The sequence below is a fragment of the Molossus molossus genome, unplaced genomic scaffold (assembly GCF_014108415.1).
Source record: "Molossus molossus isolate mMolMol1 unplaced genomic scaffold, mMolMol1.p scaffold_m16_p_1, whole genome shotgun sequence".
Classification (NCBI taxonomy): Eukaryota; Metazoa; Chordata; class Mammalia; order Chiroptera; family Molossidae; genus Molossus; species Molossus molossus.
In genome coordinates, this window is record NW_023425344.1 from 199,187,210 (window position 1) to 199,214,300 (window position 27,091).

The 27,091-nt window shown below is 34.0% G+C and overlaps 1 protein-coding gene across 7 annotated transcripts in view; it reads right to left on the reverse strand.

Moving 5' to 3' along the window:
* The window catches only part of VPS13C (vacuolar protein sorting 13 homolog C), a 190,114-nt gene that overhangs the window by 65,122 nt on the left and 97,901 nt on the right, over positions 1-27,091 (reverse strand). For all 7 annotated transcript variants that reach the window (XR_004956421.1, XR_004956420.1, XM_036240227.1 and 4 more), the window contains 13 exons: positions 25,512-25,591; positions 25,002-25,061; positions 24,182-24,338; positions 22,319-22,435; positions 20,944-21,047; positions 19,454-19,621; positions 17,468-17,772; positions 16,376-16,523; positions 10,121-10,271; positions 6,701-6,810; positions 3,269-3,438; positions 1,493-1,743; positions 140-369 (listed from right to left, as the gene is read on the reverse strand). Coding sequence is in view for 5 of the 7 variants with exons in the window: in XM_036240227.1 (XP_036096120.1) it covers positions 140-369; positions 1,493-1,743; positions 3,269-3,438; positions 6,701-6,810; positions 10,121-10,271; positions 16,376-16,523; positions 17,468-17,772; positions 19,454-19,621; positions 20,944-21,047; positions 22,319-22,435; positions 24,182-24,338; positions 25,002-25,061; positions 25,512-25,591 (2,051 nt within the window). In the remaining 2 variants the exon portion in view is untranslated. The remainder of the gene's footprint in view (positions 1-139; positions 370-1,492; positions 1,744-3,268; positions 3,439-6,700; positions 6,811-10,120; positions 10,272-16,375; positions 16,524-17,467; positions 17,773-19,453; positions 19,622-20,943; positions 21,048-22,318; positions 22,436-24,181; positions 24,339-25,001; positions 25,062-25,511; positions 25,592-27,091) is intronic.

Consider the following 27,091-nt stretch of genomic DNA (forward strand, 5'->3'; position numbering starts at 1 on the left):
TAACATCCTTGCCTGTAAAACTTCGAGTTTGTAGTAAATAATCTCTAAAATCTTACACAGTTCTCACATTCTAGGAGTCTATGAATCAACCATTTCTGCCATTCTTCAATCTAAGCTTAAAATATAAGGTAATTCTTACTGTGGTGATGTTTTTTCCTCTCTTTTCTCTGAGAAAAGGGCAAGCAAGCACTTTAAGGTCTCTCACAGAAGCCTCCATCATCTGTTCCAGTTTGGATGTTGATAGAGAGAGGTCACACTGGAACGAGGCTGTCAGAGCAGGAGCATCCGCCTTTGTCAGGTTGGCAACAAATACCACCTCTGGATCTGTGATCCTGGCCTTTAAAGTCATATTTGGTCTTATAGAGTCATCTGAAGAAACAAGAGGAATCAAAAAAGCTGTAGAAAAGTAAATCTTTTCACTTGAGTACATGCTATTTATTGTTGCTAAATTGTTTCTAATATCCCGCTTTAATAGAAATGGTCAAGTGAACAATATCGATAACTGACTGATACATACTAATAATAAATGATTAACAAATGCTAATTGAGCAAGATAATGCAAGCTGACCCGTCATCAGAAGATCATTTCCACTTTGACCTAGCAGGAATAGTCTTGTTTTGAAGTTCTTTATGTCAGACTTAAGGTGTGTACATGTATATACACGTAAGTATGTATTATTAGGTTATGTTTCAGGGGCAAGAAGGGGAAAAAAGGAGAGGGGAATATGAGAAAGAGGATAAGAGATAATGATAAAGTAAACCATTATATGCTGACATTGGTTTTTGGCCATAAAGTACACAGTGTCAAACAACCTACAACATAAATAAATTAAGTGTATATATGAACACAAAGATAGATAGGATTACTGTTTACTAAAGGTAAATGGAAAAATAAAATTCTGACCTTGCCAGTAAAGGGTAGTTTTCCAATTTTACTGAGTTATATGTTAGAGAGAAAAATGCCTGACCTAAGACAATTACAACACAGAAATGACTGATCTACTTGCCAATGCTAGAATAAACAACTAATACAGCAGGAAGTAGCTTCAGTGTACACCAAGACCAGACATTTGCAAACACTGCACTGCGTTGAAGGAGTCTAAGGTGATGTCCAGGAACATCATGCAGTTGTCTAATACCCCACCTTCTATTTTCATCTGTTCAATTGCTCTTCAATATGCTATAATTCTTCCAAATATTTTCTTTGAATTAAAGAGCTCCCTTCTACAAAGAGGGGAACCACAGATGCAGATTAACTCACTCACTAAATTTCTGAGTAAAGAAATGTTAAAGCAGAGTTTCCTGGCTCCTACATATATTTCTACTCTACTTCTTTCGTAAACATCTATGCTTATTAAACTTTTTCTATAAAATATGTTTAAATTTGAAAGAGTAATTTTACAGTCTTAAATTTTCCACTTCTCTTTTTGCCTACTTGTAATTTTTGCTAAAATATTCACATTGTCATCTATGACAGATAAACTCTGCTAACCTTTTTCTATCTTGGGTTTTGCTGTAGAAGTATGTCGTAGTGGAATCTGTACTTCTTTAGCCATATTTTCTGGGCTTTGAGGCAAAGCTTTGATAAAGAAATCTGCCACAGTCATCAGAAATTCCACACTGGCACATACATAGAGCTTGTCAAGAACAGCATCAAGATGACTTCTTTCATCTTTGTCTTTTTTGTAACTTATATCAATCATAGAATTGTTGTTTTCTTGGTCATTCTTCTTATCAATCATTCTGAAAAAATACACATTCGTGTGTTTTTTTAATTTTTCTTTATTGATTTTAGAGAGAGAGGAAGGGAGAGGGAGAGAGAGATAGAAACATCGATGAGAGAGAACATCGATTGGTCACCTCCTGTACACCCCTCACTGGGGACTGGGCCCACAACCTGGGCATGTGCCCTGACCGGCAATTGATCTGGTGACCTCTTGGTGCATGGGTCAGTGCTCAACCACTGAGCCACACCAGCTGGGCACATTCATTATTTTATTCCTGCTAAAATAATTAAAAAGATGAAAAGATATATTTCTTAATAATCTTTCTTCCACCTTTCAGATTCTAATATGAACAGAAAACAAGCCACTATTAACTAGAAGCTAATTAGTATTCAAAACATGGTCTCCTTATCTCTACAGCAAGCTTCAAGTTATTTCGCAGTCACAGAATATTTCATCATTAGGATGCAATACTAGAAAAACAAATCAATGACTGTAAACTGTCAACTGTCAGAAGAAATTTGGCAATTAACTAAGCACTTTAATGTGTTTCCACAAAAATTAAAAGACACCTCTTTAGATTATTTTACAAAATAAAACCTCCTCATCTCCAAAGATCATCCTATACAAATTGAGTTCAAAAGTATTCAATACCATTCAAATCAGCCAGTGTTTATCAACTGGCTGCAGTGATAGTTTCCACACAGGACATGTGCTAGAAAGAGCCAAACTACCAAAAAGGTGATGGCAGTTAATCACCGTTGCCTAGACAGCTGTGGACAGCTACCTCAAATGTGAAATGTAAAAACTAGAAAAGCTGATGCATAATAGCATTATTTTCTCATTTATTCAAAACAAAGAGCTCAGAAGTATCCAGTATATATTCAATGTAGTCTGAGTTTAGGTAGCAGCATAGTTTTTTTCCAAAAAAAAAAAAATTATATATATATATATATATATATATATATATATATATATATATATCTCAAGGACAAAAATATTGTGTCTCATTATTTGGGAAAGAAATAAAAATTTCATTAGGCTATTAAGGTTATACATTTCTCACTTTATAGCAGGCTAATGTAATTTAATCTTTCAAAAATGGGTTGATAATATGAAAATGCTAGAGATTCTATTAAAACTTTGAAAGAAATTTCACAGAACTATTTATAGACAAAGTAAATAAGACAAAGAAAATTTATATATAATTTTAGGGCCTTTTAAAAATATTCTGCCTACTGGGAACAATTTAGAAAAATATATATTATCAATGGACAACTATACATGGATTTAACTATTAAAATTCTTACATTCTCTTGGTTCTTGCTTTTAAGACAGTACTCCATTTTACTATTAAACTTCCTTTTACTTCAAACTTTGAAGTAACTGAATTTGACATCAGCACTACCTCTTGATACTCATCAAATTACAATATGACCAAAGACCTCTTTTTATAATTCCAAGCTTAGCAATCCATGCCTGGTAGCAATGCCAGATATAATGTCAACTTCAAGTAATATACAGCAAATTCAGAGATGACAAACCTTGATGTTGCTCTCTCAATACCTTCTCTGAGATCATCAAGGGTACATGTCTTAAGTTTAATGCCGACATTCATTGAGCCATCCTTAAACATCTTCCCTGAGGAGGCCATTAGATGTAGTCTGAGTTCACCAAGCCGAAAACTGTCATTATGAAATGAAAGTTTGGATTCCTGTGGTATATTTTTCAAGCAAAAGAGTCAATTATCTTTAAATATTATATAATTACTTGTAAACATATTTCTTCAGAAATTAAAGGCAAATCAGTATCAGGAATTTTAAAGGAATGAGTGTTAAAACACACACTTTCATGTATATACATACATACAAATAAATGCATATAGCCCGGCCAGCGTGTCTCAGTGGATTGAGCATCATCCCTTGGACTGAGATGAGAGGTGCAGGTATGATTCCTGGTCAGGGCACATGCCTGGGTTTCGGGCTTGATCCCCAGTAGGGAGCATGCAGGAGGCAGCTAATGGATGTTTAGCTCTCACATCGATGTTTCTATCTCTCTCTCCCTTCCTCTCTCTCTAAAAAAAAAAAAAATCAATAAAAACATAAAAATAAAATAAATACATATATGTGTGAGCTGATCCTCAACAGTAGTTAACATGTAAACGTTTATTAGCTCAATGCAAATAAAAATAATCAGGAAATATTTCTGTCAATCAACCATTCTAAATAATAAATATTTAATGAGCTCTTCTATAAAAAGCACCATGAAAGGAATGAGAAAGGATAAGGCATGGTAGGTGAGCTAAGTGAGATTACACCCTGATTTAAAAAAACAAATATATTACAAGGGACATCACAAAGAGATGTGATAAGTTATAAATGATCACAAAATGACATGTAGTCATTCATTTATTCATATTTATATCCTCCCATATTCCACAAAGGATATTAACTGATTAGGTAAAGAATATAAATAGCCTACACTCAGAGGGTGGAAGAAAGCATCGTGGGGTAGAAAAAAGTCATGAAGAAGGTGAGAACTGAGCCTCAGAAACTGAGTGGTATTAGACAGGTTAAGAGGGTGCAGAAGACATTCTAGATAGGGATAAACATGAACAAACAATTCAAGATGCTCTGAAGGCACAAAGTACAGGCTGCTTAGACTTGAATAGTCCAATTAAAGAATGGTAGGGAATGAGAGCTAGAGAGAAATGTAGAGGCCTAATTGGGTCTCACATCCTAAACTAAAGATTTAAAATTTCATTTACAGGTAAAAGGACCTTAATCATATGTTACCAAGCACATAGCTCCAAATTCTATAGGTATGCCCATATTTTAAAAGAACAAAACCCAAACAAGCAACCAAAAAAAACCCAAAGTCTTCATTTAAGTAAAGAACATTAGTCCTAATAGCTCACTTCAGACCATGACATTCACAGGAGGGGTACTGGTGATGCACAATCCTTGCACACATTTTAACTCCACATCTTCTCTCACTTGTGAGAGTATATACATTGCATGTAAGTGAGTCAGAATGACATTATTATTAGCAAACTTAGAATGACTTTAATTTATAAAAATTTAAATAATTCACAAACTTCTGATTTGTTTTTTTGTTTTTAATCTTCACCTGAGGATATGTTATTTTTATTGACTTTAGAGAGAGGAAGAGAGAGGGAGGGGGGAGAGAGGGAGAGAAGAGAGAAAAAGACAGAGAGAGAGAGAGAAAGAGAGAGAGATGAGTGAGAAATATCAATCTCCTAGACCAGGGATCAAACCCACAACCTAGGCATTACCCTGAACAGGAATTGACTCAAAACCCTTTGGTGTACAGGGCAACACTCCACCCAACTGAGCCACCTGGCCAGGGCACAAACTTCTGATTTGAAACTATTAATGGAAATAACCTGTGACACATCTACTGATAATAACATACTAACATTTGTGGTTTAGATACTGTTGTAGACAATGTGGAACCCTTGAATTTTTTTTTTTTTTTTAGTAAGGTAAAATTTACATAACACTGAATGTTTTTAAAGTAGAATGGGAAATTGTAAATGGCTACATGAAAATCATTTAGGAAACTGAACTTGTGCCAGTGTCTAGGATGGATGAAAGAGAAGAGTACCAAACAAGGAAGCCACTGCAGTACTATAAGTGTGAGCTAAGACATCTCAAATAAAGCAACAGTGACAATTGACAGGAAAGGACAAATTTTCACTCAAAGAAAAAACTTATAGTAATCAGCATCTAAATGAATAAAGGTCAACAAAGAAGGAAATAAAAGAAGACACAGATTCTAAAGATGGGCAACTCGTAGAATGATGGTACCTTAAGTGAAATGAAGAATACATTTAACTATTCATTTTCCAGAAGGTAATTTTCTGATCTTTTCATTAACATTAAACTTTAGAAATTAAGGCAGTTCGTTGTACAAATTACAGATATTAGCCAAGGCTCAACAGTAACAATGTATGAATATTGTAAAATTTTTAGAAAATAATATAAAATGTAAAATAACATATAAATGGACATTAACAACATATATAATACCTATAATCAGAACATATTATGGATAATCAATATAACTTTATAGGTATTATTATATGGTGCATGAATTATGAGTATTATATGACATAATTAACTGATGTAGCTAAAAATATTTATTAGCCCTGGCCAGTTTTTCTCAGTGGTTAGAGCATTGCCTATGGACCGATGAGTCACGGGTTCAATTCTGGTTAAGGGCACATGCCTTAGTTGTGGTTTGTCCCCGGTCTGGTAGGGGTCATGCGGGAGGCAACGGGTCGATGTGTCCCTTTCACATCAATGTTTCTCTCTCTCTCCCTTTCTCTCCCTCTTTCCCTTTCTCTCCCTCTCTCTCCCTCCTACTCTATCTGAAGAAAGAGAAAAATATTTATTAAAACACACTATCTACATAATAAAAAAATAGCTTCCTAAAATACCACTGATATATTATTTAGTTCAAATAATTATGGTACTGAACCTTAGTTCTTCAACTCATTGATGAGTATCCTGAACACATAACTACTACATATAAAATGTATTTAACAGAAACATAATTAATGCTTATACATCATAAATTTCAAAAATAATCCTCTATGGTTACAAAGCCACTACTAAATTATTCTCCTTAAATAGTTATATATGCATATACATCCAACATAATAAAATTGTGCATATAGTCATATATAAGATACCTCTACTAGTGATGGACTTAAGTGTTTTAGTACTAATATTACTTAGATCAAAATTTAAAAATTTGCTTAGCCTACTAATACTAAAAACACTAACAAAGTGAAGTCAGAGAGCAAGATCAATGTATATTCTGTAGTCCAAATAGAATTTCATAGACATATTAATTTTTTTAATGAAGAGACATGAAAAAAAAATACCAATATTCTAAAATTCAATAAAGAGCCGAGGATTTCTTTCTAAATACAGAAAGGTAGTACATACCTGGTTGATATCACTGTTATAAAGAACAATGGAAAGAGATTCAAAGTGAAAGTCAAATTGTAGAGTGACATTCTGGTCCACAGAAAGCTTTGAGTCTGCCAAATCTTGTCCTGATGGTTCAAACATAATATGAAAATTTAAAATCTTTTATGTAGGTGTATGATTTTAGTTGTATTTTAAAAGCTGGCATAGTAATTCTAAATGTATATCATACTTTCTAGAGTTCTTTAAATCATATTATGAGATATAAAAAATGCCAATGATTTATTCCATATATATTTAGTACAGGGCAAAATTAGGGGCATATTATTCACATTTAAAAAGAAAAAATAGAAGGCATCTTACAAAGATTATTAAGACAAATTATTTTGAAAAGCCCCTCCAGAATAAGACCACTTATTATAGAGGAATTTACAACTATCAACACATTTCGTATAACTGTTTACAAGCCATTTTTCAAGAGATTATGAAACTAGAGGCACAGAAAAGTAAAATACTTTGTCCTAGAACAGACAGTAACAGACCCTCTGCTAGCTTCGTACATTACCTTTATAAGTGAAACAGAATGTAACTAAATAGCAGAATCAAACATCAGCTCAAATATAATAAGGGGCAGGGAGTCTTTGGAATTTTGAGAAAAAAGAGACTTCAAGAGGTAATTTAGTATTCTCTCTCAGCTTTAGGCAGAAATTTTTTAGACAGATAAAAATAGATATTGCTTTCAATTACTCTTATAAAGTGATTCTATAATCTCTTTTGGGAATTGATTCTATTCTTTAGTCATTTATAGGAAAGTTTGTACTTAAAGTTACTGTAACAGCAAATACTGCATAACTTGAACACCTAAAGGCTTCTCCAAGTTGAACAATGTTGGTTTGTTTTTTTTTTCTTTATTTCACGGAATGTAATTTACATTCCAATCTTCACTATCTTTGCAGCTTTCATCTGAAACCACAAGTTTTCCAAAGTACCACATTAACTAAACAGCCAGAACCAGATACATGAACTGACCACAGCTGAACATAAAATTAGACCATTAATTACATAAAGCTTGCTGCTATAGTTTATTCATCTGTACACAGTTCTTGTCCGACCACAGCAACAGCCTGCATGTCTAGCATTTTTCTAAACAGTGGCATGAACCCAACCTAGGGAGAAGATGCTGGCCTCACCTAGCTCATATAGCATTCATAACCATCTACCTGAACCCACAATCCCATTTTGCACACTTCTCTAATCACTTATTTTGTTATCTCAAAATACACTGAGGTCCTAACTGCAGCAGAAGCAGTGTTGGTATGGTATTATTAAAGGGCAGTTTTACAGGTGTAATAGCTGGTGATCACAGCATCATAAATGCACAGCAGTCTAGGGACAGTTATTATAAAGGCAAGGAGCACTTCATCTCTTTTTAGCCATAGAAATATTAACACATTCAAAGTCTAACAAAACTTAATATTCACATCAATGACTTAAAGTGATGAAAAAAAATTATACTCTATATAGCCATTTAATAAAGCAAGAAGAAACCTTGTATTTTAGAAAAATTATCTTTTAAAATGGCTGAATTTAAAAAGATTCAGTGCTCCTTACAATGGAATAAAGACAGTCTCTTTAATAAATGAGAAAACTGGACAACTACATGCAAAAAAAATGAAGCTAGACCACCAACTTACACAATACAAAAGAATAAACTCAAAATAGATAAAAGACTTAAATGTGACTCGTGAATCCATAAAAATTCTAGAAGAAAATGTAGGCTACAAAATTGCAGACATCACACACATAAAAATTTTCACTGATACAATACCTAAGGCAAGAGAAACAAAAGAAAAAATGAATAAATAGGACTACATCAAACTAAAAAGCTTCTGCACGGCAAAAGAAAACAACCATCAAAATGGAAAGGGAACCTACTATATGGGAGAGCATAATTGCCAACAATAGATCAGATAAGGGGTTAATTTCCAAAATATATAGAGTACTCATACAATTCAACAAAAGAAAGACAAAGAATCCCATTTAAAAATGGGCAGAGGACCTACACACCTCTCCAAATAGGACATACAAATGGCCAAGAAACATATGAAAAAATGCTCAATATCACTAATCATCAGAAAGATGCAAATTAAAATGACTATGAGGTATCACATCACATCTACCAGAATGGCTGCCATCAACAAATCATCAAACAAGTGCTGGTGAGGGTGTGGAGAAAAGGGGACTCTACTACACTGCTGGGAGGGATGCAGACTGGTGCAGCCTCTATGAAAAACAATGTGGTGTTTCCTCAAAAAGTTAAACATTGAACTGCCATTTGACCCAGTAATCCCACTTCTAGAAATATATCCTAAGAAGCCTGAATCACCAATCAGAAAGAATATATGTACCCCTATGTTCATAGCAGCACTATTTACAATTGCTAAGATCTGGAAACAGAACCAAGTGTTCATCAATAGATGAGTGGATAAAAAAAGCTGTGGTACACATACACAATGGAATACTATGCAGCTGTAAGAAAGATTTCTTATCCTTTGAGACAGCATTGAGGTACCTGGATAGTGTTATGCTAAGTGAAATAAGCCAATATGAGAAAGCCAAATATCATATTATCTCACTTATTCATAGAATATAATGACCAAAATAAGGTGATAAACAAAACAGACCCAGAAACAGAGTAGTAGGGTACAGACTGACAAACCTCAGAAGAGGGGGATGGCGGAGAGGAAAGAGATAAACCAAAGAACTTATGTGCATGTATGGGTAACCAATGGACACAGACAACAATATTGGCAGGTGGGCAAAGGCAATCGGGAGGAGGGTATCAATGGAGGAAAAAGGAGAAACATCTGTAACAAAAATCAATTAATTTTTAAAAATCTAAATGTGCAGAGGTAGTACTCTTTCTGAGGAAAAAAAGAAAAGTTCAGTGCTCTTAAAAGATTTAATTTAATAACCTGGAAAATTCCCTTCTGTGTCTGACTATATCACTCTCCAATAAAACCAGGTAAGTAAAGCTGTTGCTATACAAGAATACCTTCCTTTCTCATGGGCCAGCCATCTGAGTATGATAACAAGGTCCTTTTCTTCCTTAATTATTTAGGCACCTTACTATGCTGCATGTCTAATTTGTTTTTTCTCTCAAGGTCTACCACCTCAGTACCTCATGAGTTCAGCAAATCCAGCTTTCATAAGTAAAAGGCAAACATGCATCATGCAGGCAACAACAGGTGGCCCCTTCCCTAAAGCAGACACTGAGCATACCTCTCTCCCCTGGGAGCATTTCCATAGTAAATAATACAATACTGAATCAGTTCATACCACATTATGCTGGACAACTATTAAAAAACACTAAAAATAAATATGGCATTAACACTAATTTGTCTCCATAATCAAAGCAAAATTTTTCATCATGTATACCTTTGAGGTGGTCAGGTCCACTCAAAACATCTTTTTTTACTCTTACAGCCTCCTGGGTAGATTGTGTAGGGCTTGGCTGTGAAGAAGATTCTCCAAGATTTTCTAACAAAATTTTCATTAAAACTGTTAAATCATCTTCACTGAGAGCAACCTAAAAACCAACAATAAATTGTTAATATAAAGAAATAAAAAATGCAGAATATCATATCTATGTCTTATGTTATGGTTCTTCAAATTAACTGACTGTTCATCTAACTTTAATAAATCAAAGTTAATTTATTAGCCACATATTTCACTTTCTTTGTGCAGTTAATTTCTAATTTCAAAACGTTGTGGTTGCAGAACATGCTTGGTATAATTTCAATCTTCTTAAATTTGTTGAGGCTAGTGTTGTGTCCCAACATTTAGCCTATCCTTGAGAATATCCCATGTGTACTAGGGAAGAATGTATAATCTAGTGTTCTGGGATGAAAGTCTCTGTAAATGTCAATTATGTCCATTTGGTCTAATGTATCCTTTAAGGCTGGTATTTTTTTTTTTTTTTTTTAATCCTCACCTGAGGCCATTTTTCCATTTTTGTTCAGATAGAGTGGGAGGGAGAGAGAGGAAGAGAGAGAGAGAAAAAAACATCAACGTGAAAGGTACACATCAAGTGGCTGCCACCCGCACGACCCAACCAGGGCCAGGGACAAACTGCAACCGAGGTACACGCCCTTAGTGGGAACTGAACCTGGGTCTCTCTGGACCAAAGGCCAACGCTCCAACCACTGAGCCAAACCGGCCAGGACAAGACTGGTACTTCTTTATTGACTTTCTGTTTGGATGATCTATCCATAATTGTCAATGGGGTATTTAGGTCCCCTACTGTGATTGTGTTTTTCTCAGTTTCTCCCATTAGTTCTGTTAGTAGTTGCTTTATATATTTCGGTGCTCCCTGACTGAGTGCATATATATAGAGAAGTGTTATGTCTTCTTTATCATTATAAAATGTACATCTTTGTCTCTTGTTACCTTCTTTTTCTAAAAAAAAAAAAAAATTTTTTAAATTGATTTTTAGAGAGAATAAAAGGGAGAGGGAAAGAGAGAAAGAAACATCAATGGAAACATGGATCGGCTGCCCCCAACCAGGGACTGAGCCCGCAACCCAAGCATGTGCCCCAACTGGGAGTCGAACCGGCAACCTGTTGGTGCACAGGATGACACTCAACCAACTGAGCTCTCATAACTTTTTTATCTGAAATTCATTTTGTCAGATATAAGGTATGGTTACACCTGCTTTTCTGTGTATGCCATTTGCTTGGAGAATTGTTTTCCACCCTTTCACTTTGAGTCTATATTTGTCTTTGCAACTTAGATGTGTCTCCTAAAGACAGCATATGGTTGGATTTTGTTTTTTTGATCCAATCTGCTATTCTGTGCCTTTTTATTGGCAAATTCAGCCAATTTACATTTAAAGTACCTCAACATAATACAGGCCATAGATGACCAAACCTTAGCTAATATCATACTCAGTGCTGAAAAACTGAAAGCTGTTCCTCTAAGATCAGGAACAAGACAAGGATGCCCACTCTCACCACTGCTAGTCATCAGAGTTCTGGAAGTCCTAGCCAGAGCAATCAGGCAAGAGAAAGCAATAAAAGGCATCCAAACTGGGAACGAATAAGTAAAATTGTCACTTTTTGCAGATGACATGATTCTTTATACAGAAAACCCTAGAGAGTCGACCAAAAAACTATTAGAAACAATAAAAAAATACAGTAAAGTTATAGGATACAAAATCAATGTACAAAATTACAATGCATTTCTATATACTAACAATAAAATTTCATAAAAAGAAATGAAAAAACAATTCATTTTGCAATTGCAACACAAAGAATAAAATACCTAGGAATAAACTTAACAAAGGATGTGAAGGACCTATATAATACTGAAAACTATGAAGTATTATTAAAAGAGACTGAAGCCCAGCCAATGTGGCTCAGTGGTTGAGTATCAACCCATGCACCCAAGAGGTCACTGGTTCGATTCCAAGTCAGGGCACATGCCCAGGTTGTGGGCCTGATCCCAGGTAGGGGGCATGCAGGAAGCTGCCAATTAATGTTCTCTCTCATCGATGTTTCTCTCTCTCTCTCTCTCTCTCTCTCTCACCCTCTCCCTCTCTCTAATATCAATAAAGAAAAAATAAATAAATAAGAGAGACTGAAAAAGAATGAAATGGAAAGAAATTCTGCGTTAATGAATTGGAACAATCGACACAGTTAAAATGTCCCTATTACCAAAAGCAATATACAGATTTTAAATGCAATCTTCTGCAAAATCCCAATGACTTTTTTTTTTATTTTTTTTTACTTTATTAATTAAATTACTTTCATTATAGATGTTTCTCCTTTCCTCCCCTAGACACCCTCCTTCCGATCCTACTCACCCCCTCACAGGATTTATTGTCTATGTCCATTGGTTATGCATATATGCATATAAATTCTTTGGTTTATCCAATCCTCCCACCCCTACCCCTCTCCTCTGAAGTTTGTCAGTCTGAATCATACTCTTTTCTATGTTTCTTGGTCTATTTTTTCATCAGCTTATTTTGTTAATTATATCCCACAAATAAGTGAGATCATATGGTATTTGTCTTTCTCTGATTGGCTTATTTCACTTAACATAATACTCTCCAGGTCCCTCCATGTCGTATCAAAGGATAAGAAATCTTTCTTTCATACAGCTGCATAGTGTTCCACTGTCTGTACCACAGTTTTTTTATCCACTCATCTATTGATGGATATTTGGGCTGTTTCCAGATTTTAGCAATTGTAAACAGTGCTGCTATGAACATAGGGGTACATATAATCTTTCTGATTGATGATTCAGGCTTCTGGGTATCTACTAAAAAATTTTTGAAAACATTTTTATTCACCAAGATATATGGCATGCCTATGTTCATTACAGCATTATTCTACTTGGCCAAGACATAAAAACAACTGAAGTGTCCTTCACTAGATGACTGGATAAAGAAGATGTGGTACATATACACAATGGAATACTATTCAGCCATAGGAGAAGACCAAATACTGCCATTTGTAACAGCATGGGTGGCTTTTCAGAATATTGTGCTAAGTGAAATAAGTTAGACAGTAAAAGTTAAGAATCATATGACTTCACTCACATGTGAGATATAAAACTGAAAGCAACAAATGACCAAACAAGAAAAACAAACAAACAATAACTCCTAGACACAGATAACAGTATGGTGGTTACCAGAGGGAAGGGGGCTGAAGTGTAGTGAAGGGCAATGATGACAGAAGATTTGACTTTGGGTGGGGGCACACAATGCAATATACAGATGATGTATTACAGAACTGTACACTTGAAGCCTATATAATCTTATTAACCAATGTCACCCCAATAAATTTAATTTTTTTAAAAAGGGAGTCGGACCATAAATACCAGGAGAGAAGTATTTCACCTTGTATAGTATGAGACTTTCCTCCTGTGTGTAAACATACTTCTGCCTACACCCATATGCAAGTCCCTGCCTCTGACACTCCATCACTCTTCTGCCTCATCTGGTTTTCTGTCTCATCCTGTTACTGGACCTGTGCCTCTCTCTCCCCTCTCCTTAGCTTCTCATCTCTATTCTGCCTCTCTCTCTTCTCACCCAGTGCCAGCTCCTTCCTCTGCATTATTTACTCCCCTCCAAACTCAGTACAAGAAATAAAAAGATGCTCTCCTATAATGTAGCTCTTTTTTTCTTTCACAAGTCATTTAATACTCAATACAGTCATGCATTGTTTGATGATGGGGATATGTTCTCAGAAATGGCTTGTTAGGCAATTTTGTAATATGTGAACACTTACTTAGGGGCCACAATAAAAACAACAAGAGATTAAATCAAGCACAAGAGAAAATATAGCTCTTATCCTCAGTAAATATGCATCTGGACATATATAAAACATTTGTTTAACTTATCAAGAATAATGCCTCTTAGAAGAGTACCAAATGCATCTACGAAGTATTTTAAAACCTAAAACACAAACCAGAAAAGGAGTATCTTCCTCATCTCCTAACTTTATAAAAGGGATATATGACAAAAAGGGAAAAAAGAAAGCAAGAGCTTTTGAGTCAGCCTAATCTGTATCAACTCTATCCCTTTCAAGCTGTGTTGCTGACCAAATTAGTTTCCTTAATTCAAGTTTCTTAATCTTTAAAACTGGAATAATATCCTCTTCCTCACAGGTGGCTGCAGAACAAACGAGGCTGCCACTAGCTGTTAAGATCCATGAAACCTTTTAATCCTTCCATCTTTTGTACATTTTCCTTACACATAGAGTGATTCAATGGGCCTGTTTCAAGTACTTTAAAGTCTGTAGGACAATTTGAGAGGTAGCCCCACAGTTCTTAACTGTCAGGCTGATGGGCCCAAAACAACTTTTGATGTCTCCTGCCTGATACCCTTTCTTAGATGCACTCTGTACCCAAGACAATTAATAAACATTCTGACCAATGAGGAGATATTTAAAGAGGCCTGGTCTCTGTCAAATTAGGCAATGGAGACCATACCCACTATAGATGCACTCCTGGTTTAATGGGGGTCCTTTTAGTTAAAGTAATGAGCATCCTTTGATGCTAAACTGATGGATGACACTTTTCTTGTTTTCTCTTGAAATAGTAAAACATAAAAGAAAAGCACAGAGAATACTATAATTCTCCCCACTACCTGAGTTGAATCTTAACTAATTCCTATATTTGTTTCAGATCTTTTTTGCCCATTGTGGATATGGTTGAAGCCCCACGTTTACTTCTCTGAGACCCCATTCCTTCCTCCTTTCCTCCTCAATGAAACACGCTATCCTGAATTACAGAAGTATTCTTTCCATGAATGCTTTCTTAAATTTACCACTATAAACAATATAGAGCACTGTCCATTGGCTGGCTTGCTGTAAAATTTGAAATGATATAGAAATGCACCATCATTCTGAAACTTATTTTTTTCATTTTTACATTTAAGATATACCCATTTCGCTTGGTAGAGTTCTAGCTCCTTCACTATATCTACTTTATAATGTCCATTGTATGAATATACTATCATTTGACCCACATTATCCTACTGATAAACATTTAGGTTTTACTTTTGCTTTCAATCTTTCAAAGAAAAGGAAATGAGACAAATATTAGTCCTGAGATCTAATATCTTAACAGTAAGGGAGAAATTAAGAGTTGTCCCATACTCTGAAATAGAAAATCCTTTATGAATACCCTAAACAAAAACTGTTCCTCATATAATGTATCGACTCATACTACCCCAGGGATATTCCTATAACAAACTTTAATTTTAACTTCTTCCTTAGAACTCAGCTCCTTTGACTTTTCTATTTAATCTCAGAACTAATTCTGAAATAATCACAGATATCAAAAATCACTAAATTACTAAATTTTTATTTGATTTTCACATACTCTATTTGTTCAGTCACTCTCTTCAGTACCCTATTCCCTACTGTTGGGCCTCAACAATTTCACACACAGGCACACAAGAATCCAAGATTCCTACAGTTCCATGACGTCCTCAACCATTAATTACCCTTTCCTGTCAGCCTACACGTGTGGATCTGCTAACTATACTTTTAAAACTATTGCTGTATTTACATGTTTACCAAATAAACACACTCACCTATTTAAAAAGTCTACTTTTTAATTAAAAGAGTGATTTTATACATAAACGTACTACTAAGGTGCTTTGAATGTAGTATTTAAATACTACTTTATACTCTTACAATTTAGCTGCCTTAAAACTTTATTAGAATTTGCCAAAATTACTAATAATATTTTCAGTGGATTCTAACAGTTTTTATCTGACTTCTTGCTGGCTTTACAAAATATCTGACTAAAATAAAATAAAGTGTAGGAAACTAGGATGACTTCATTTGCAGTTAAAGTATTCCCTTTTAATGTATCATCACTTCTAATGTACACTAGAACTGCACTATGGTCAATGATAAAAGCCTATCCAGCAATTTTCATATATAGGTCTATATTAATCCTCACTGAGGATATGTTTTTGTTTTGTTTTTAATTGATTTTAGAGAAAGAAGTGGGTGAGAGAAAGAAACATTAATGTGAAAGAGAAACACTGATTGGCCTCTCATATGTGCCCTGCCTGACCAGGGATCAAACTCGCAACCTTTGGTGTATGGGACAACACTCTAACCAACTGAACCACCCAGCCAGAGCAATGTCATATATTTTTATGCATGTACTTACCTGCATAGGTTTTAGTTTTCCTTTTATCTCCATCCCTGGAATTTGCACATACCATGCTGCTGCTAAATTTCGCTGTACAGACAAAAGCATGTTGACTGGTTTTAAAATTTCAATGTCATATTGTGGCAAGTCAGCCTGCAAGATAGTTCTGAAAGATAAACAAGAATTTGTTTTATATTTTTGAAATTTATATTTTAAAATGAAGACTATATTATTTAAGCTTCCACATAGCATTTTCCTAAACACTATCCGCATTCTTTTAAAACATGCTTCTTTTCATAAATCAGTTGAATCAGAGTAAATCAAGTTTACATGCAGAGTTAGCTAAAACAAAGCCTATGCTGACTTCAAAGGCAATTTCACAAAGTATGATTATTGCCTTATTAACTATCTTTCACAAGAACTATTTAATAATAGCAAATAGTGCAGTGTCATAAAAATAAAGGTTACATCCTCCTAAAAAATGTGGAGGACAAAAAAAGTGATAGTCTACTTAGCCCTTAGTTTTATGTGATTAATAGTTCTCCAAACTTAAAGGGGAAAATTCACCAAACCCAGAAGTTAAGCAAACATATGGTAACAAGTCATTTCTAGCTTGCCTGCCAACAACCATTTGCATAACCAAGTAAGTACTCTTGTCATTTAATAGAACCAACACCTTCTCATTTGTATTCAATAATCCTTTATAAACCTCACTGAGAATTCCCAAATGTGACAAGGTTTAGAAATAAGAAATAAATCTTAAATTTTATTACATTTTAAGAAGTGTCCTTCCATCTATAGAAAATAGTTACGTACAAAGTAAAAAAAATAAAAATAAATCTAAATTAAGTATGACTGAGTAAACTATAATTTTATAATAGGAAATTTTTATAGAATGGAAAAAAATCACATTATAAATTTAGTAAGACAAAATGCAGACACTATGAGGTACGTTCCTACTAACCACTGATCAAACACGGGTAGTCAAGGTTTCATAATTAGACAAAATAAAAAATACGAATCACAAATAACTACAGTATTTTACCCCTGGAAGGAATTTATGAAAATTCTATTTATACTAAACAACACAATTGGATTATATATTCATACCTGGAGAGTTTCAACTGAGTGAGTTGGATGTTCATTTTGTCAATGACTGGGGGAAGACAATAATGTTCCATAGGAACTAAGCTAAATCTGTTTTCAACTCTGATTAAGCCCAGATCAGCTATCACAGCATTAGGTGATACTGAAGACTGAGGAATGATAATAACTGGTGCTTTCAAATTGATATCCATCAACAGGCGGAAACTCTTCTGAGCCAAGTCTTTCATGCTGGAAGCAGCTCTTTCTGCAGCCTGTACTGTGGCTGTGCTCAAAGCTTCTTTGGCAGTTTGGAAATTGTTGAGGAAGTTCTGTTGGAAGAGACTGATATTTAGAGGTCCTAAAAAACCACATTTATTTTCAAAATGAAAAAAAATATTTTAATTATTTACTTTAAAAAGAAAAATTAGATAAAAGAGATGTTATTTATGATTGTGTTTATGGAGAGTAAAATCTAGAAAGATATACTCTGAGATATTAATAATTACTTCTAGGAAAAAAGAGTCCTTTAACTTTCATTTTATATACTTCAGAATTATTTGGTTCTTATAACAAATTTTGGTAACAATTTTTTAAAAAATCTTCTGTTTACTCATGAATGTTAGTCATTTTAAATTCAAATTTAAAGAAAGAAATGGAGAAGAGCACTTTATTTTTCCCAAATTAAGTTCAAATCTATACCTCCTAGCCACAGGAATAAAGTTATTATTAGAAACTACAGTTTTGGCCCACCCGTGTGGCTCAGTGGTTGACATGCATCAAGAGGTTGCCAGTTCAATTCCTGGTCAGGGCACATGCCCAGGTTATGGGCCAAATCCCCAGTCGGGGGCATATAGGAGGCGCCCAATCGATGTTCTCTCTCATCAATGTTTCTATCTCTCTCTCCCTCTCCCTTCCTCTCTCTCTAAAATTAATAAAGACAAAAGAATTAAAAAAGAAACAACAATTTTGCCAGCTTACAGCTTTGAAGACTTTTTAAAAGCATACTCAGGCAGAAGATGCTTATATGTCTACAATCTTGCTATCATGAAAAGTCAAAACTTCAGCCCTGGCCAGTTTGGCTCAGGGGTTGAAGTGTCAGCCTGTGAAACAGAGTCCCGGTTCGGTTCCTGCTAAGGGCACATACCTCGGTTGTGGTTTGTCCCCAGCCCCGGCTGGGGTCCTGTGGGTGGCAACCAGTCAATGTGTCTCTCTCACATTGATGTTTCTCTCTCTCTCTCCCCCATCTTCCCTCCCACTCTATCTGAAGATACATGCAAAAATGTCTTCGGGTGAGGATTTAAAAAAAAGTCAAAACTTCTTTATTTTGAGTAAGATGCATTTCATCTCAATTTCAACTAAGAACAAAGATTTCTCCCAATAAAGAAAAGATCATTTTTGAAAGTAATATTCTGACATTCATCCAATAATAATACAAAGTAACCTAAACTCCCCTCATGCCAAATAAATTACTTCCCTGAAAAATAAAACACGATGGTTTAAGTAAAAATCTGTGACTTGTAAGCTTTGAATTTTAGCCCTGCTAAAAGGCATAGACAGATTTATCCCACAATACTTACATGGAAATAAATAACTTTTTTAAAAAAAGAACTTTGTAGCCTTATTGATCACAATTATAACCAAAATCTATAAGTTCTAATATTAGTCCTTCAAATGCCTAATGAGTTCCATAAAAAATTCTTTTAGCTCATACCTTTAAGGGTATTTCATAAAACAAATATATCCTAAATTTTTTAAAAGTACTTAACAATATATTTAACTATGAAAATATTAAAGCATAAAAGTTTACATGTTCAAAACAATAACAAAAATTCATTTGGTTATCCATCATGTAAAGGATTTCCTTAACTATAATATTCTGTTCAGTATTTAGGTGTTTACACACAACCCTATTAGTAAATATTTTAACTGTCTAGATACAGATACATAGGCAAAAATATCTGGGCTTCAGAGAGAAATAAATATATTAAAAAAAAAAACAAAAAAACTTACCAGAAGAGACATGAAGAATTTATGAACATAAACAATTTGAATACAACCCACTTTGAGACTAAGTTTGCCATCTACTTTAGACATATCAGCATAGGCCTTTCCTCCTGTTGCATCTGGATAAAGAGTCATTTGGAACCTAAAGACTTCATCTCCCAAAATAGAGACAGCCTGAAAGTATTAAATTAACTGGTTATTACATCAAAATAGCTGTTATCACTGCAATATAAATAAGTTTCCTTATTACAGAATCTGTGATATATGAAGTGCCATTTAAAATCAACTTGAAGAACTTATATGCATGTATGCATAACCAATGGACACAGACAACAACGCTGGGTGGGGGGGCGGGATAGAGAGAAGGGTGTCTAGGGGTGTTAAAGGAGAAACACCTGTAACAAAAATAAATTAATAAAAATTGGAAAAGAAATAAAAAATAAAATCAACTTTAAGCCCTGGCCAGTTTGGCTCAGTAGTTAGATTGCCAGCCCGCGGACCAAAGAGTCACAGGTTCAATTTCAGTCAAGGGCACGTACCTTGGTTGTGGTTGGGTCCCTGGCCCTGGTCAGGGTCATGCAGGACACAACCAGTCAATGTGCCTCTCTCACATCGATGTTTCTCTCTTTCCCTCCCTCACTCCCTCCCTCCCTCCCTCCCCACCCATACTATATGAAGACAAATGGGAAAAAAAAAAATTCTCAGGTGAGGATTAAAAAAAAATAAATTCAAATCAACTTTAAACAAAATGTTAGTTAAAAACATTACACTTGAGAATAACTTTTTCCTGTATCTATAAAAATTGTTTTATCAATGAAGATCATTTATTTTTTTTATTTTTTTATTTTTATTTTTTATCCTCACCCGAGGATATTTTTCCATTTTTTGTACAGATAGAGTGGGAGGGAGAGAGAGGAAGGGAGAGAGAGAGAAACATCGATGTGAAGGGACACATCGAGTGGCTGCCACCCGCACGACCAACCAGGGCCGGGGACAAACTGCAACCGAAGTACGTGCCCTTAGCGGGAACCGAACCCGCGTCTCTCCGGACTGCAGGCCGACGCTCTAACCGCTGAGCCAAACTGGCCAGGGCTCAATGAAGATCATTTAATTGGTGAGAGAAAAATGTCAATGTGAGAGAGACACATCAACATGAGAACAACACATCGAATGGTTGCCTCCTGCAAGACCAACCAGTACTAGGGACAAACCGCAACCGAGGTATGTGCCCTTGGCCAAAATTGAACCTGCGATTCATTGGTCCACAGGCCAAGGCTCTAACTGCTGAGCCAAACCGGCCAGGACCAGAAGAAACTTTTAAAAATCACCTGTCCACAAACAATGTGAAAACAGACTATGACGATATTCACGTCCAATCCCTAACAAAGTACCTAACACATGACAGATAATAAATATATACTGAACAAATGGATAAAGGCATCTCGAACCCAAAAAATATAAATAAATTTTAATATAGAAAACTTTTTTTAAATTACCTTTTTGTGAATGGACAACAAATCAATATTGGTAACTATGATATCCTGCAGCCTAGCAAACATGTCCGTTTGCTTTGGTTTCACAGAAATAGAGGCATCCATTCCTATGGGAAACATAACATTTATAAACTTTTCACCCAATCCAAGTGAACCAATTCAGTGGTATGTAAGTTCAATAATATACTATCAAGATATAGAATGAATGAAAATTACTTATTATTAAAGTATCAACTTGTATGTATGAGATACCTAAGAAAGATTATAATATCTTTAAGTACTACAGGTATCTTATAAATTAAAGTGGAAATTTAAAAAAAAAATGTTTTTCAAAGAAAATTAATTATACGTCTCCAATCACAAATATCCTGTGCATTGGTAAGATCAGAAGTGATATTTTAGGAAGACACATAATGTTTGTTAAACAGCCATTTCATAAACATTATATTATGAAAATTATTGCTCTAATAATTAAACATAAATAAATATAATTTGATAAGTCCTATTCTTTCTATAATAAACTGTATCTAAAATGCAATCTCCTGAGATTTCTCTCCAGAAAATATTTTGTCCTCATAATTTCTAAAGAAGTAATGATTTCTTAAACAGTCCCTCAGTACAGAAAGAATGCCTGCAAGTAAGACCCCAAAACCAGCCCAAACCATTATCATACCAACCATAAAACAGATATTTGTTTAATGAAACTGATTTGTAACCTTTTTTAACTGCTTATGATGTACCAGGTACTTTTTGAAATATATGTAAATGTATAAACTTAATCTTCACAACACCACCATGAGTAATTATCATAACTATCTCCATTTTGCAGAAAAGAAAACTTGGGCACAGAAAGGTTAATTAATTTGCTCAAGGTCAGCCAGTAAGTGTTAGAGCCAAAACTGAACCTTGGCAAGCTGGCTCCAGAACCCATGGAATAATGTGAACTCATCCTACATCAAGCTGATGGTGGGTAAAGGCTACAAAACTGATTCTAAAAACTTATTTTCTTGATGCTATATAAATAAGCACAAAATATGACAATACAGATAATGACACTTTCTTTACCTAGTGAGATATTATCATGATACATATTTTAGTTTAAAGTTATATTATTCTGAAAATGCAAACAGAACCTAAGAGGTTAAGCCTTGGACTTATTCTGAAATTTTTTAAATACATAGGAATGTCTCATGTTACCCATGAATTATAACAAATTTACTTATAATATTTCAAAGTAGAAGTCTGAAAAATTTGCATGAGTCTTCAATGTAAGTAAACCAAAAGATGACTCATGAGAAATGTACCATGCACATTCTCATTCTTCTTGGAGATTTATGTAAGGAAACAGAAATACATATACCAAGGAATTATTACTTACCGTGTATTCTAATATCTGCAATGCTACACTTCTGATCACAGACCACTACATTAAATGAATTTAATTCAGCCATGACCTTTAAGTCAAACACATCATCTTGAGAAGCACTGCTGGACACTGAAAAGTAATAGAAACCTTGTGATCAGCAAGGTGCAAAGATGATATATAGTAAGAAGCAAAATAATCTTAAACTCACTAACATAAAAGTACATTATGAACTATGAAGAACCGAAAAGGCCTTTATGAAGATTACATAAATTAATATGGATTTTGACTTAATTTTCAAATGTCCATCAGACAAAAGCTAGCAAGTTACCCTCCAAATTAAGAATAAAGCAGCCTTTGATAGCACCTTAAAAGTACAATCTGCTAAATGGAAACTTTCATTCTTCTGGGAAAAACAAAAGAAAACCCTCTATGCTAAAATTCTAGAATGCTATTAAAGCTAAATTTTGATACTGAATTCCTCTTCATATTATACATTAAATCACAAAAGACTATTACATAAAAAAACTGAAATAGTAATAGTTAATAAAATACATTTATTTAACTATGACACATGTTATTAACTATAGAATCAATTTCTCTAGATTGTATCCTGTTTCCCCGTGAAAAATCCTAAAATAAACTATATAAAAAATGAACACTAAGGGCTAAAGTTTAAAAAAAATAGAAAAAAAAAATTGTATAATGTGTGTTCATGTGTATACAAGAATCGCAATCAAATGAATTCCCTTAACCCACTTTAGTCGAGGTCCTGATTGATAAATTCAGGATATATTTTCCTAGAACTCTGTCATGCTTAAGGGAAATGAACCTTTTCCTATTAAATGTAAAAGCATGGGGATATCAGTCTTTAACCTTCAAGATGAAAATGGGTTTCTTTTCCTTGAGATTTAAAGTAGCATAATCAAACCTTAAAAACTATATACACAGCATAACTGGAAGACTATTTCTTTGGATTAATTTTCTTGTAGTTTATTGTGAACTTAAACATTGTTTTTTCATTTATTCAACAGTGTATGTATCAATCTTATATAAGTAATTCCACAAGTGTTAATGTAACAAGTACATTACAATGAAAGTAAAACTCTTTTACTGTAGCTTATAGCAAAAGTATTGCTCTGCTCCCTAGTTTAAAATATCTGATCCTTTACACTTGAAAGATGCCAGTAAGACTGATATAACTCAAACTTATAATGGTCTGAAAATTAAATTGCTTGATGTCAGATATCCATATCATATGATATGAAAGAAAAATCATTAAAATGATATTTGGCTTAAAAGAGGCACTTGTTCACTCATGATACATCATATTTAATATTTCATAGCATAAGTCATATGTATGAGGAACATGTACCCATATTAGTATGTGATTTAAATAGTTTCATTAGAAACCAAAGTAAGTCTATCTCTTCCATGACAGTCTTCCTTCTGTGTCCTTCAAAAGCACCTAAAATTGTTGAGTACCAGGAAGGTTTACTTAAGGGACTGAAGTGGGCCTTTGTTACAATGTGTGATTGTATTCATATTTTAATGTCTTCCTTTCTCATTTTCATTGGTGTGAAGGCTGCAGAGACATCAATGAAAAAATATATATACCAATTCATTTTACGTAAAAGCTAGACAGTGAAATAAAATATGAATACCTGATTAATATTAAACATTTATTTTAAATCCCTCGCTAAATTACCCTATAATACCAAAAGGATAAAATTTGCTTTCTTTTGAAACTAACCTAATCTGTCAGGATAGCTATAACATTAAGGTGCTAAATATTTATCTTAGCTTGAAAATACAAGTTATTATATGATTAATAAAGTTCAGACAGGAAGCATTAGACCACCACGCAAAAGTTAATACCAGCTTTGACAATGACACTTCTGGACTCCCCCACAAGTGGTTTCAGCTCAGATCCCTTCTCAGAAGGTTCAGAGGATGGAACAGCAGATGATAAAAAACCCATGAGGGACAATAAGGCTTCCAAATGAAGTACTAAGTCTAAGGATGAAAATGAAACCTAAGATAATAATTAGAGAGGCAGATTTCAGATACGGTAACATTTTTATATTACACTTCAACATACACAAGTAGCACAAGAATTATTCAATTAAGGGCCTTTAAAAAAAAAGAACTCACTATTACAATGTCAATCTTTACCGTAATTCTAACCTCAAAAGAATTTAATAGGTTTTAAGTAAATATATAGGAAGCATTATCAGGCCATACTTAGGTCCGTCAAATTATATATGGGTTCCAAGACAGACCAACACTAAATGAATGGACTGTGAACAATGTCTATACTGAGCCATGATGTTAGCCTTGTCCTTAAATTTATTCTAATTCTAAAACCAATATATAATTCAAATGTTTAACACTTCCATCAATACTATGCCAAATCATCATAGTGAACAAAATTCCCTTAAAAAGTGTATTATTTGTGTAATCAACAATTAATCATTAATTCCTATCAGGGAAACAATATGCTAGAAAATCAAATAAACATTTCTTAAAAATTTTATTTCAACTCTATATGCATTTATCTTATCTATAAGATTAAGCTATTATTATTGCCACCCTTATTTTAATTTTAGAATTTACAATCTCACAACTAAAGATGGCTATGAAGCTAGATTTACTCATTAACATAACTCAGCTGTATCATGAATTAGAAAAGATTTACCTTCAGTCTCTGTTTGGTATTGTCATGAATGGTTTTAAATTCTGGTCCATCACTGTCTGCCTACAAATAGTGGAGGATTAAACCACTGGGTTACAAACACTAAAAATTACATATATTCTTTACTTTTCAAAGTATGCTATGAAAATACTATAAACATACTTCTTAAAGACAAAAAAAGGGCACACCAAAAAAAAAAGACCATTTAAGCATTTCTCACATTCTATAGAAGTAAAAACTCAAATGCTACAGGGTAGGGGAACATGCTAGTATATACAGATCACAACAAACTTTGCCTCAAATGACAATAGAACTTTATATGTTCTCACTTATTCAAAAACAAGAGTTTACTCAGAATATTATTGACATTTCCAGGATTGTCACATGTTTGCACAATTCACTAAAATCAACCAGTTTTAGAATTAAAAATTTTAAGGGAGAAATTTGAAATACTAAATATGAGAGAATTACATAAGTTCACATATTAAAGAAAGCAGAAATGAAGCTAGATACCTTTGTCAATATCATTTTCAGAAGGGGTTCATCAGTTACATTAGAAGAGTTAATAATGTGAAGAGGTTCTCCTTTAGAGTCTAAAAGAGAAAAAGAGGGGTAAATCTACTAAGTCTTTTAAAAATTTCAAATGTATATTAAAACAGACCAGCCAGTTACACGAACGTATGTTTGCCAAAACTCACAGATCTGCACACTAAAAGGGTGGCTTTTACTGTATATAAATCATACATCAATAAAACTGGCTTAAAAAAAAAAAAGAAATTCCATAAAAACAAAAGACCAGCACCAGCCAATTAAAACTGTTGTAACATTTGGTACTGCTGGTATTACTCATTTGAACAAATCAGAATCTATTAATGAACAAAGCTATAAAATACATAAGCTAGGGGTTATTCTCAATACAAATATGCTTTACTTCAAGTTATCCCATAGAGTTCCTATAATCTTTAAACACCCATAGCAACTTCAAAAGTTAGCTTGATCCACTTTAGAAAGTGAATTTGAAAGATGTAGGATACTCACTAAAGAATAACTTAGTATTTTTTTTTCATTTCAATATTTTATTTATACCCAAAACAGAATTTATTTTTTAACACGGCTTTAAGGAAGCTAACTTACTATAATATTTTAATATTTCCTTCTTTATCTCATTTCAAATCAGATGATTATCATGTTTTACATTTCTCAGAAACCAAGCATGAATATAACCTTTTTCTTTCACAGTAACATTACATGTGGGTTCCAAGGTAGACTCAACACTAAATGAGCATGAACAATGTCTTGTTCTTAATCCTAAAACCAATATATAATGAAAATGTTTCACATTTCCATCAAATAACCATAGTGAACCAAATTCTTACCCTAGGGAGTGAGACTATACAGTCATGTTAAGTTTTTCTTCTATATATTTCTGCATTATTTAATTTTTATTTTATACATATACAGAGGTGGGCAAAAGTAGGTTTACAGTTGTGAGTATGCAAAACACAGCACTTTTTTTTTTTTAATCCTCATTTGACATTTTTCCAGTTTTTGTTCAGATAGAGTAGGAGGGAGAGAGAGGAAGAGACAGAGAGAGAGAAACATCGACATGAAAGGGACACATCGAGTGGCTGCCTCCCGCACGACCCAACCAAGGCCAGGAACAAACTGCAACCGAGGTACGTGCCCTTAGCGGGAACCAAACCCGGGTCTCTCTGGACCGCAGGCCAACGCTCTAACTGCTGAGCCAAACTGGCCAAGGCCACTGTGCTATTTAATAAAGCTATTGTAGTAATTATAACCTGCATGTCTTTTTCCATACGAAAAACTGTAAACCTACTTTTGCCAACCCCTGTATGATACTGTCATTAAAATTAAATTTAAAAATGATATAATTTTAAAATAAATAAAAAACAAACAAAAAGTTTTTTCCTAGTAAATTAACTCACCTTTTCAAAAAGGGTCCCCGGGCTCTATATCTGGGTATTGGACTTGGTTTCTGATTTCCTAATGTATCAGTTCTCCTGGCATGACTATAATGAAACGTTGCCTTTTACAAGTACTAAAGTGTTACGTATAGTCACTAAAGACAACGT